The 14,000-nt window shown below is 39.5% G+C and overlaps 1 protein-coding gene across 6 annotated transcripts in view; it reads right to left on the minus strand.

Annotated features, from left to right (window-relative positions):
- Positions 1 to 14,000, minus strand: part of LARGE1 (LARGE xylosyl- and glucuronyltransferase 1) — a 276,280-nt gene that overhangs the window by 97,463 nt on the left and 164,817 nt on the right. For all 6 annotated transcript variants that reach the window (XM_027657560.1, XM_027657595.1, XM_027657578.1 and 3 more), the window contains one exon: positions 7,290 to 7,461. In XM_027657560.1, the coding sequence (XP_027513361.1) occupies positions 7,290 to 7,461 (172 nt within the window). The remainder of the gene's footprint in view (positions 1 to 7,289; positions 7,462 to 14,000) is intronic.

Below are 14,000 nucleotides of genomic sequence, written 5' to 3' on the forward strand. Positions count from 1 at the left end.
TTTTTATACACACTACAGTGCATGTTGCTAACGCCTTCCTCTTAATTAGTAAGAAAAGAAAGCCTATAGTACTGACCAGAAGAAACAGAACGATCTCTGTAGGATTTAACACAAGCAGTGTATCAGCCTGCAGAGATCCTGTCTCAAAATCATCTGGCAGCTTTAATGATTTACTCAGTGTAAACTGACAGACTGAACTACAGAACCTACCCAGAATCAATTCTGTGGATCAAATCCTGGCCTGAGCCATAGATGACAATGAATTTTAAATTTTAATCTTGGCAACAACTGAATATTTTACATCATCACAAGGAGAGATACCTATAAAAAGCACAGTCTTTGCAGAAGGAGAGTCAAGGGCTATGACAGGTATAGTTTATTAAAACGGGGCTTCACTGATAGAGCCAAATTCAGGGAAATTTATACAGCACCTGCTGACTCTGCCTGACTCTCACCAGTGCCATCAGCATCTCACTTTCTGGCACACTAAATTCACACGCAAATGAAAAGTAATGCATGCCTTTGACATTTCAACCTTATGCATAATAGTTCTTGTAGGAATATAATTACTAAATCCCCTAAACAAAATGCTTCATTTTGTGATGGTTGTGACGCCCCCCCCCTTTTTTTTTCCTTCCTCTTTTTCCCGAAGATGCTGAAAAAATAGTACGAACCTAGGTTGTTATCTCAGGCGTTCTGCAGAGCAATATGCCAAAGCACCCACATACTGAGTGTTTGCAAATTTTAAGTTTGGGATTGACTATGTGCCAGTCCCTCTTCAGCTGTGGGCACTTGATCCTGCACCAAAATCTCTGTTGACCTTTTCTGGTATTTATGATGTCAGTATGGATTTTTATCATTGTTTGAGCTCCTGACACAAAGCAAACAGCTTCTATAGCATGTTTTTATTCATGCAAAGTATGAACCTGTGAATATCATTCTTCCTCTCAAGCTTGCCATTTCTCCTTCTTGCATGCTCTGTTAATGGAGGTAGGTGACTCTTCCTTATTACCTTGTTCCAGACAAGACTTACTTGAACACTAATTGTAGCTTATATTCTCTGAGTGCCTTAGCATACAAGTAGAGTTATTTGAAATGTACTAGTTATGTCCTATCCAGCCTCTATTGTTTAAAAGTACTTAAAATATTGATCATATCATCTAGCTAGATTGTAAAACTAACATGTAGTAGTAGTAGTAGTAGTAGTAAGATATCACTGTTCAGTATAGCCTCTGAGTTTTGACATGTACTTAGAAATACCGTAATGCCCTTTGATGTAACATTCAATTTAACACAGAGCTCCTCAACACTAATCTCTGCTGGGATTATTCAGGTCTCATTTGTGAGTCTCGTCTGTGACTCATACATAGCAATGGCCTAAAGGGACCAGGCAGACACAAGAATTGTCACCTGACACCAGATAAAGCACCAAGACAGTCCCTTTATGTGTACAGCACCCAGCACAAAGAGGTTGTGATCCTGACTGAAACTGCAATCTGTAACACTGTTATAGTCAGGTGCCAAATAAATTCACAATACCATCTACGATGAATACTCTTGAGTATCCATATCTAACATAGAGTTAGATTAAAAATCAGATTTTTAGAAAAAGGAACACACATTTCAGTACTATGAGTTTGGGTGAGCAAGAAGAATAAAACATTTAGCAGACGTGGCCCTTAAAAGAATTTTAAGATTGATAGCACAGAACATAGCTTTGGACCCATTGTTTTCTCAGACGAATTTGCCCAATTTCTGCAATAAAAGCATATTGGTTACAGTAATCCCTGCTGTCTGAAACCCTCTGCAGCACTTCATCCAAGAATGTACTATGATCTACAGTCCCCCTCTTTTGCCCTTAGGCTAGGTGGTTTCTCAAGTTTAGAACTGTCAAAATCCAGTGAAAGATGAATAGAAAACATAATCAGTGTCAGCTAAGTCAGAGAAAACATGCATGACAGGTTATCTTCACCAGACTGGCTGCACACTCAACCTTTGAAGTCAGTATTTTGGAGATATATATCAGTCCTAGAGAAACAGACTACCTATCTACAGTGCAAGAGAGAATGATTCTAAAGCAGAAATGTCCAAATCCCAGCTGAAAAACTGGATATGACTCTTGAAATTTAAGTTACTGGTTCCCAAAGACATATTTATGCATAGAGACTGAAGCTTGCATATAAAAGGAATAACAATTATACAATCCCAGTTGACTGCTAAGAGAAATTGTTAAATGTTATATTGTTTGAGACACTGTTTCAGGCTACCAAAGAGAGGTGTGAATTTCTCCCAAAGTCTAAGGCTGCCACTTCAAAGAAGAGATTTTCAAATTTTTTCACTCAGCTACAGAACAGTTGGATTATATATTGTAAAGATGTATGCAAGAGCGTATCAGAAAACGGCAGAAGAGCAATAATTTACAAAGAAATCCTACTTCCTTTCTTCCATCTACAGAGCAAAGGTAGTAGTACCTTTACCACCAAAAATATTAACTTGCTATGTAAGGGTCTGATCTTTTCAGCAACTCTTAAGATGACTGGAAGAAGAATCTTTGCAAAACAAGGATTCTGGGCATTGCAGGTGCTATTTAAAACATATTGTAGGGCTTTCTACACAGCAAATTGGACCTGGTTAAACTTCAAGACAGTCCTGAATCTGAGTTTCTTCCAAGCACAGTGTCCTAGAAAAAAAGGAATCTGAGCTCTTGGTCTCCCTTTGTCACTATTTTTGTTGGGAAGAAAAGTCTTCCTGGGGACAGAAAGAATCACACACTCTAGGACCTTTTCTATATGTGTGGCTGCAATGTGGAAAAGGCTATGCTGGACTGCCTCATCAGTTATCCTGCAGCAACCTGCAGACAGAAGCTCTTGCCTTTTCTGCACTGATGTGAAAAATTCTTCTGTTTGCTCAAAAAGCATCCTGGTGTAAGCAGGTTTATAATGGCAGCTTCTAGCCATCAACTGGGTTTTTTAAACATTTCTAGAAGGAGACACAGTGAGTCTAAAGCTGCCCTCCAAGCTGGGGCTGGACACAGTGTCAGGTTCCTTTGGAGAGTAGCCTTTCCCTTCATAGGAGTCTTATTACTCTTCTGTTTATTCAATGTTTCAACAAACATACTAGATTGTCCTAAAGAAATTTTCATAAACTTACCTAGGACTTCTGAGAGAGAAACAAGGAAGAGATTAAAACATTAGTTTAGAAAAAAAATCCTTCAGAGGAATAATTGGGGCTAGTGACTTGAGACAATTTTTGCCTCTTTTGTAACGCTGGAAGGAGAAATAGAGAACCTAGGAAAAACTGGGAATCACCATATAATTTACAACAAACTTTTACAAGCAGTAAAAGGGTATCAGTATCTCTCCAACTTACTTGTCCTTGCTTTCATTTCCATTGAATCACAGAATGATACAATCATTTAGACTGAAAAGGACCTTTATGTCCAACTGTTAAACTTACACTACCAAGTATACCACTGTACCCAGGTGCCATATCTACACAACTTTCAAATAGCCCCAGGGATGTGACACCATCACTTCCTGGGCAGCCTCTTCCAATGCTTGACAACCCTTTCCATGAAGAAATTTTTCCTAATACTCAATCTTAACCTCCCCTGGTGAAAGTTGAGACCATTCTTATCCTATTGCTTGTTACTTGGGAGAACAGACTGACCCCTACCTGGCTACAGCCTCCTTTCAAGTAGTTGTAGACAACGATAAGAACTCCCCTGAACCTCCTTTTCTCCAGGTTAAACAACCCCAGCTTCCTTAGCTGCTCCTCATAGGACTTGGGCTCTAGACCCTTCACGAGCTCTGTTGCCCTTCTGTGGACACATTCCAGCACCTCAATGTCCTTCTTGTAGTGAGGGGTCCAAAACCAAACAAAGCACTTGAGTTGCAGCCTCACCAGTGCCACATAGAGTGGGAGAATCACTTCCCTAGTCTTGTTAGCCATGCTATTTCTGACACAGGTCAGGATGTCATTGGCCTTCTTGGCCATCTAGGCACACTGCTGGCTCATGTTCTGCTGCTGTCAACCAGCACCCCCAGGTCCTTTTACACTTGGCAGTTTTCCAACCACTCTGCCCCAAGCCTGTAGCACTGCAAAGGGTTGTTGTGACCCAAGTGAATGACCCGGCACTTTTCCGTGTTGAAACTCACAGAACTGGTCTCTGCTCATCAATACAGCCTGTCCAGATCCTTCTGCAGAACTCTCCTGCTCTCCAGAAGATCAACACTCCCACTCATCTTGATGTTCTCTGCAAACTGAGTGCGCACTTGATCCTTTCATCCAGATAATTGTAAAGATATTAAACCAAATTGGCCCCAATACTGAGCCCTGAGAGACACCACTAGTCACTGGCTGCCAGATGTATTTAGCTCCACTCCCCAGCACTCACTGGGCCTGGCCATCCAGCCTCTTTTTTACCCAGAGAACAGTGCACCTGTCGAAGCCATGAGAAGCCAGTTTCTCCAGGAGATTACTGTGGGAGACAGTGTCAAAGACTTTACTAAAGTTTAGGTAGACAACAATCACAGCCTTTCCCTCATCCATTAAGCAGGTCATCTTGTCATAGAAGGAAATCAGGTTGGTCAAGCAGGACCTGCTTTTCACAAACTTATGCTGATGGGCCTAATCCCCTGGTTGTCCTGCACATGCCACATGATAGCACTCAAGGTGAGCTGCTCCATGACCTTCCCTGGCACTGAGGTCAGGCTGAAAGGCCTGTAATTCCTTGGATCCTCCTTCTAGGCCCTTCTTGTAGATGGGCATCCCATTTGTTAACCTCCAGTCCACTGGGACCTCCCTGGTTAGCCAGGACTGCTGACTGATTCAAAGGGGCACCTCCCCTGATTGCCTCCTTCACCAGCTATGTCAGGAAATTATCTTCCACACACTCCAGAAACTTCCTGGACTGTTTCCTATCCCCTGCGTTGTATTTCCAGCAGACATCTGGTAAGTTCAAGTCCCCCACGAGAACAAGAGCTAGAGATTGTGAGACTTCTCCCAGCTGCTTATAAAATATTTCTTCTGCCTCTTCATTCTGGTTGGGTGGTCTACAACAGACTCCCACCATGATATCTGCCTTGTTGGCTTTCCCTCTGATTCTTACCTACAAACACTCAACTCCATTGTCATTGTCATCAAGGTCATCTTTGGTAATAGAACTGCAGCCTATGACACAGGCTGGAGAACAAGCCTGTGCTTGGACACTTTAATTTCTTTCTTCTCCCCAACATTTAGGATCCAAAGTCCTCTCCCACCCTGGCTCAACACCCAGTGCTATGGGATTGTCCCATCAATTCTTTCTTTGTGCCTGGGAGATGAGCAGATGTAGACACTGACCAATTTATTGCCAGGATTAGAAAATGTGGAGGAGCAGGTAGTCAGCTGGAATTAAAAGGACACACTGGACAATTTACAAAATCATACATTTGGGAATTGTGCTATGTATGTTATGAGGGCTGGCAGTAGCACAGGAATTCTGTCTCTATGTGTAAGTTAGAGCTTTTCACAGATCTAATCAGATGACCATTCTTGCCTAGCTCTATGGAGCCTGACTTACACCTACTTTTTTGTTTCCATTAACTATTCTCCTCCATGTTTCCATATTTTCTGTCTGTATTTTCTTGCAATCTTATGTCTGCTTCTGTTCCATGTTTCTCTCCTTACAAGTGGACTTTATGCTTGGTTTCATTCACCCAGTAAAAAAGCAAGGGATCTTAATTGAAATTATGGCAGAAAACATAAGCAAGATGATCCCTCTCATTGTCTCAATTCAGATTTTGCTCTCTTCGACCATGCAGTCCTCTATGCCCAGGTTCAGTTTATACACTATATTCAGTAAAATATTGCTATTAATGGGACAGCAGCACACAGTGAGACAGTACAATAGCACAGCTTTACTCCTTAAGCATGAATTGATGTTACTTATGGTTGTTAAGGTATATGTTTACATGAGACTCAAGGTTCAGAGGAGGAAAAGGTTTAGTGAAGAGATCTGAACAGTACCTGAAAAGGAGGAAACCCCTGATATTCCTTAATGAAGAAAGCTTGTGAATAATTCAGTTAAGTAAAAAGGTGATTGCTTCTGGCCTGCTGAAAGGACATCAGTGTATCCACAGAAGGAAAAGGAAACAAATCCATGGAGGAATAAGCACTAGAACCCTGTCCTTGACTGTAGAGCTGAAGATAATAGGTCTTGCCCCTTAGCTGGGTACTGGGAAAGGCAAAAAGGCCTTGTGGATTTTAGAAGGGGATAAGTACAGTAAACGTGTTCTCTTTTTTCTTGCCCTCCTAATGGAGTGGTGTATTTTGGCTTATGTAAATGAATACTCCCATTTGCTTAGGCTGACTTTTCTTGAGATGATTTTGAGAGAGCTGACAAAATGCATTAAGGTTAAAATTTTACGGGGTTGTAAACCTTCAAACCAGCATGCTGGAATGCCTATGTGCTTACCATGCAGTACATATTCTGAGGGCAAGAAAAAAACAGTAGGGTATCTCTCTGACTCTGAACAGCTTACAACACTGGAACCTGGGAGAATTGTATGGTTTTAGCAGTGTGCCACCTAGGAAAGTGCTTTGGTTTGTGACAGGGTAGTGGGGAACTTTTTTGTGATCATCTCCTTACAGAGTTACTCTGAAAGTCTCCTTTCTTGGTAAAAGTATGAGGTGCATTTCCAAGGAGCTGTGGGACATGGAGATAGGTGAAGAAAACTATTTTAGGTGGATACTTAGAATCCAGAACCCTTTATCAACACATTAAGAGGAGCAGGCAGGAACTCATTTCTATTCATATGTGTTACTCTGCTCCCTTCATCCTCCTCCCTGGTTCAAGAATGATCCAAACTTCATTCACTTTCAGAGGTAATATGGAAAAGTTCTACTGAAAGTAATAAATATTTTTTATTAATAAAAAAATAATAAACCCCAAGCTCTTCCAAGTATAGAATACTTGGAAATTCAAATACCAAGAGGTATTTGAATAGCACATCACTAGAGCATGTTCATAATTCTTTATCACCTACTGTATTGTCAAGCTCTCACCTGTCTCAAATAATCAGACCAATAAAACCAACTACATAGATAATCAGTGTTGTCAATCATTCTATACTGAACATCATTGAGAAAAGAGCTCACAAAGAGAACAATTATATTGAAACACCAAAAACTAAAAGAATGAAAACATTTAACAAATCTTAGATAGACCTTTCACCCCCACTGTATTGTTTGCTTTAACATTCTCCCTCCCCCTTCAAACAAGGACAGCAAAAAAATCATTAAAATACCTTTGAACTTGTGAAAGACGGCCCATAGCTCAGCAATGTCAGTGGCAAATGTAATGTCTGTGTCGAGGACAATGACTCGCTCAAGATTAGAAGGTAGAGTCTTAGTCAGAACCAACTTCATCAGCCCGTAAATCCCAGAGTAGTGTTTGTTGGGGATCCAAGACACTTCCGACTTGATAGGAAATGGGAAGTGGGAAAGAAGAAGAAAAAATAATCTTCATTAGAGAGAGAAACTTTTCCTGGACACTAGTTTCTTGTAATAGTGGAAGATCTCTGAGGTGGAAAGTCATCTAAAATCCTGCTTTCAAATTCACTTCAGAAGCTCTGAAACATGCAAAAGTTTCTGAAACCTTGGGAAAAGAAAAGTTCTCTGAGGCAACTGCTTTACACAATAAAATTAAAATTAGTTGAGCCTTTCCGGTCTGGTACAACCTGTTCTGAGGCATTCATGTATCCTGATAAAATTGAAATATATTTTTAATCTAAAACTGCAGGTATATTGTACCTTACTTTCATTTTCAACCAAAACAAAAAATTTTGTGTTTGCCATTCCCAGAATTTTCTGACTCTTGAGGTAGAAGTAACAAACATAATTTTTTTCCTTATATTTTTTATAGATTTGGAGGTCAAAATTTCAAAAGGCCAGTCGTTTGGTATAATAAGACAGAAAATTATAAGAAAAATGTTTCTTACACACTCAAATGTTTCTTTAAGCCTTACATCTTTAACTTAAAACTACTGAGATCACACAGACTTGCTCAAAAGTAGAGAAAGTGACAGAACATTTTTAGCCACATTATTTGTTTGTTACATATTGAAGTGGCAAACTCAAACATTTTCATTTCTTCAGTACAGGCAAAACAAAACATTTCTACAGCTTCTAAAATAAGTTGGGAAACCAAGCTCCATAGCTGGCATTAGGATGTTCCATGAGCTGTGTTTAATTTTCTTTCTGTGGGACTCAAGTTCTCAAGTATGAGAAGTCACTTCTGAAAGTGTGATATAGAAGTTTTTGAAAAGTTCCTATTTCCCTGTCTGAAACTCCTATTGTTTAATGTTTTAAAGGGCATGCATTACAATTCCCAGCTTTTAAGTTTTCCCTTGAGTCATGCTCTCATTAATTTCAATTAGTATTTTGTCTAGAGAGGACCTGAGTGTTACAGATTTCAGAATTTGTCCTAGCATATTTCGGAGAAAGTAGGCAGAAACTAAGTGCATTCATAAAACTGAGGAGATTTATTCTGTTATTTAACTATTTCATATCTATTCACTGGCACTGTAAAGTTTATTATATGAAACAGCATTTGCACAGAAAAACTCATTGCCTCCAAAATCCTTAAAGGAAACCTTCCTGTAAGAGAATGAGTTCCTAAAATTTATTTGAAGTTGGAAGCGTGGTTGAAGAAAGGCTAATAATAGGTGCTTAGAGCACACTTCTTTTTGAATATAAAGTCACAAGGCCTCTGATGATGTAAGCTGACCTGCTCTATTCCCCTTATAATGGCATGCAACTTTCCTCTTTACTCTCAGGATTCCTGTACCAGGGCAGAGCTTTTCCCCACTACTAAGTTCATTAAAAGGACTGAGGGAAGTAGACCAAACCTTCAAGGAGAAAGAAAAAATTTTAAGGGGGAAGGCAGAAAAAGCAGGCAGAAGGCAGATAAAACAAAGCAAAACCAGAAAGTGCAAACTGAAGTGTGAAGTTTTGTTTGGTTTTTTGAAACCTCAATGCTCCCCGGAAATGTCTTCTGTGTGTGTAAGAGAGATAATTTCAAATTCACACCCTCAAAACTCTAGTTATTTGTGGTCTTAGCTCTCCCTCAGGAGGGCTTCAGGAATGGACCATCACATCAAGGTGTCAGAAAGCAGTATCTACCTTGCTTTCACAAACTATATTGCTTTGAATCTGGTATTTGACATCCTTGTGCTAGACAAGTCATACCTCACACATTAAAAGAGCTAGTCATTTTACAGACTCATGTTCGCTTTTACCCATCCCTATGTTATTAATTTTGGGTGGCATATCCTTCATTTTATTACTCCAAATACAATATTTCTCCAAAACAACACTTAATATGCTTATGCAAATAAGCCTAGTAAGGCAGGGGTTCAGATATTGCATGAATAGCCTGAGACAAGCAGAGAAGGTAAAAGGTGGTTGGAAAAGATAATCACCTTCAAGGTGCAGTTACCTTCTTTGCTCTCAGAATTCCCAGTACCACTGCCACGTATCACTGAATGGAAGAGACCCTTGCCAGGCAGTTCCTTCCGATCTGGCACACAGAAGCCAAAAGCCTACCATCCTGAAGGCTGATGTCTGAAAGGATCACTTTTAAAAATGAAAAAAGCAGTCCCTATTCCACATGGTCTAAAGCAGCTGGATAGCACGTGCTTGATTTGAGCATATATTGAACCTTGGATTGTCAATTAGTTCAATTTATCTAAAGTTTTCTCTCCCGTGATGCTGAGTTGACTAAGACACAAACAGAAATCCTAATTAGTCCCCAGTATAATTTCTTCATGGTTTTGCTATTCATGAATAATGTAACAGTTCCCAATTCATGCTAGGGAAAACTCCTTACACTCCACAACAGCACTGTGAAGGCTCGCTCTCTCTGGGTACTACATAGAGTCTTCTGTACATACAGTAGAGAAGGAATACAAGGGCACAGTGTTTGAACAGGTCATTGTCCTAGTTTAGGCCAGGACCTGGAGTTTATTCTATACCACCTCATGTCATTGCCAGGGGTGGTGGAAAGGGACTTTCCTGCTTCTGAGAAGAAGGGTGTGGCTTCCAGTTGAAAAACATGGAGGCTTTGTTGGCCATTGTTCATTGTCTCAGGGTCTGGGGTTTTTGCACATGAATCACTCTCTCTTTTGTATACTTTTATTATTAGTACTGTTATTGTTATTATTAATTTTCTTATCTCATTGCTGTTTCTAGTAAACTGTTCTTACCTCAACCATGATCTTTACCTTTAGTTCCCCCAATTCTCAACTCCATCCTGCCAGAGTGGGAAGAGAGAGGGAAAGAGGGGAGTGAGCAAGCGATGAGTGGTTTGGTAGAGTCTTGGTGGGGGTATTAAATAGGAGAGCACCATTCCTAAACCACAACAGTTGTTAAGAAGTGCCAGTTTAAGATAATTATGGTGGCCTAACTCTTAAAAAAATAATTGCAAAACTCTTGGAAAATTCTGCAACCTTTAAGCTGTCCACTCTGACATAACTGGTAACGTTTAGTCAATTTTCTCAATATTGTCTAAATACTTTCTGTAAGTCTTAATATATATTTTTTTCTCTGGCATAGTTAAAATGGCCCATATATGCCATGTTTGTGAATCATCTGCTTTACAAGCTAGATCAGAGTTGCCTTCAGAGAACAAATATTCCTAGAAGATACATCAGGAAGAGAAAAAAATAGAGTTAGTAAAAGAAGAAAGAGAAACAAAATAGTGTGACATACTTTGCCATAATTCTCAGTTCAGCATAAACAGCACACCTTGGATCTCTAGCTCTCAAGGTCTGGATTTTTGTTCATGACAGAAGAGTAAAGAATGGTATTTAGCTGGTGCTGACAGTGATTCTTTTAAGTAAGTTAAGTGAAATAGCATCTACTTACTAAAGGTTTTTCATCAGAACCATCTTTATTCTTTCTCTAATTAAAGCCTAAAAATACACTAAATTATCTAAATTATTTTAATATAAAAATTACATGCCCATGAGTCTGCATGCAGTACATAACTGATCACTCTGGTAAATGCCAGAGAAATGGGAGCAACAGCCTTGATGTTCAGGGATACTTTACCAGTAAGTTGTCTTCCCTAACTGGGCTCTATCACTGGGAAAAGCTGACTAAAACACTGACTAAAACTTGTTGTACACAACCTAACTCAGCTTTCTCACAGTTGCTACCACTGTATACATTTTCATTAGAGTTAGCAGAAGTGCCATTTTTAAGAGAGAAGTCTGATATAGACATACAGTTTTAAATCAAGTTTTCCTGTTTCTGTGATTGAGAGAAGGGAAAATGGTGGCTCTTTCCCTGCTTGTGAACAAATTGTATAGTGACTATGTATTTAGGTATTTCTATTTTTAAAAACACTTGAGTTTGGCTGCCTCCACATTGTGATCACAACACACAACTCTTATAGTAAGTAATGACAAATATATTCAGCCAGACTTTAACTGTCATACTGTACTTCTTTAGGGAATTGTGTGATTATTCTTTTTTAAATTTTAATATGCTTTTCCCCCCCACAAATAAATGATGAGGAAACTTGCCCAGGCTTCCCAGGTGAGTACTGACTCTCCATAGTAAGTTAAATAACTGTACAAGGGCAGGCCACTTGAGCCTCATTGAAAGGGATAAAGACTTGTAGACTTAGCAGAAAGAAAATTTGATAACAACATGAACAGAATGACAGTGACCAACATGGAAGGACAAACAACTTAGGGTGCCTGTATCCTGTCAGATCAAGAGTCCATTGAGCCCAGTAGCTGGCATCTGATAGTGGCTGGTGGCAGGTGCCTACTGAAGAATATAAACCCAGGGAAATTCTACAGCAATACTGCTCCCATATATACTCCCACCCTGCAGCAATTTGCAACAGATTTTGGAGCAATAGGTGGTATTTTTTTGATTAATAACTTTTGGTGGATTTTTTCATTCATGAATTAGGTTGGTTTTTGAAGTCATATAAGTTTTTAGCAACATCCTGCTGCAGAGTGTCACAGCTTCTTTATGACTCCTGTTTCTTTGGACTGGCTATCTACCAGTTTAATTTGGGTCACATTTGCTCAGTGTGGTAAGATGGAATTTTGGCTGATGAAACGTTTTGCCTGGCAGCATGTCCTTAAACACTTTACTCTGGAAATATGCAACCTTCAAAAATATATTGATTTTGTCACTACATTCACTGCATCTTCCTAGATATGCTGGGAAAAAAAATCAATCAGAATAATCCACAGCTATGACATAGTATCCCCATCCCCACTCCAAATAAAAGACAGCCTTGTTGCTCAGCTAACTTTACAAAAGCACCACTAAGGCCAGTATCTTGCAAGAGCCTGTAGGTCAGATGGCTGGGTTGAGGCATCAGGCTGGGAAACAGCAAGCCTGAAGGCAGAAGGTGCCACTTGCATGCACCCCCACCCCTCTCAGAGAGGGGTTAATTAATGGGATCAAGTAGAACCAAACCTACCACCACCCAGACTGCAGATTCCCTGTGCTGGCGAAGGAAACAGCCAGCAGCAAATAGAAGTCAGAAAACAGAAGAGCCTGGAGGATGTTGAAAAGGCAGTCTGTAAATTTTGCCTCCTGAGAGCTGACATGCCAGGTTTTGCCATTAAAAGTATCTGGTATCTAGAATATACTGATTAAAATAGACAAAAATGTGAATTAGGCTTTGTAATGAATGACTTGATGGAAATGTGAGTATCCAAAAGTATTCATCATCTACTTTCTTCAACATAGGCACTATCTTCCTGAAGATTATATTAGTCAGGGTATAAACTAACTTCAAAATCTTAAAAAAAGGTGAACAAAGCAAAACTTCCAGGCCACAGCAAAATCATGAAGAATGTTGTAAATCTGCACAAATCGTAGCTGAATTGTTCTGAATTGTATCTGACCCTGATCTGAAAACCAGTGCAATCTACATGATGAAAGAACTTAGAGCAGGAGGGATCTCTGTGAAGGAAAACCAGCCAAATTCATGTCCCAGGCGTGGGAAACAATCCTGGAAATTCTGATGTGTGAATCAGATAACAATAAAGACTGTTATTTCCTCAGATTGGATAAATAACTTTCTAGACACAGCTGATAACTTGTTCTCACAGTTTTTTCATTACTTGCTTAGTGCTTTGCTGCTACTACAAACATCAGAAGTAGCAAGATATTGGTTTTTAAAATCATATGAGCTTTATTTAAGTCTTTTATTTTGTTTCTAAACTGGAGGAAAATACTGCCACCATTTTAATGGCTATTATATAACTAAGGGGTTTTTTGCAAGACAAAGCCCAAAAAGAGGGTAAACAATATCGATTTGCTGGCACAAGACAGTTTTCTTGATGGACAGTTTTTCTCATCAAAGTTTTTCACAGATTCATCTGTGTGAATCTTCATCTGCTGTAAATATTTGCCACACCTCTCCCCACATTCCTGAAACCTGAGTCACAATTCCAGCAGCACTAGCACAGATCAGGATTAGTTCTAGGATAGTCCTCTCCATTTCACATTGACTATACCTCCCCCAGTGTTTAAACTCCAGGCAGGGACTTTCTCACTGTCTTGCTTGAAGGAGAGCAATATCAATATATTGTTGCTGAGACTGGGTTAATTGAATCATTGAGAAAGGAGGGAAATAGCAGGTTAAAAGGAGGGGAATAGCAGGTTAACTTTTAAATATGGGCATAACATTCATGCTTGTCTCTAGCTGTGTTTCTTTTTTAAAGACAATAATAACAATAAAAGAAAAATCTGAAGCGAGAGAGAGAGAAATTCCAAGTCACCAAAGGGAAGAAGAAGGTGACTGTCACCTGTAATAGCTTCCTCAGAAGGAGAGCCAAAAGGAATCTTCTGGCATCTCACCTTTGGAAAATCATTGCCTTTGCTCCATCCTATCAGGTATCCAGCAAACATTAACAGAAGTACCTTATTTAAATGAAAGCATTCTCTTCTGTTAATGTTTGCTGCATAACTTGTAACTTCAA

Source organism: Corapipo altera, unplaced genomic scaffold (assembly GCF_003945725.1).
Source record: "Corapipo altera isolate COAL_440 unplaced genomic scaffold, ASM394572v1 1, whole genome shotgun sequence".
Taxonomy (NCBI): Eukaryota; Metazoa; Chordata; class Aves; order Passeriformes; family Pipridae; genus Corapipo; species Corapipo altera.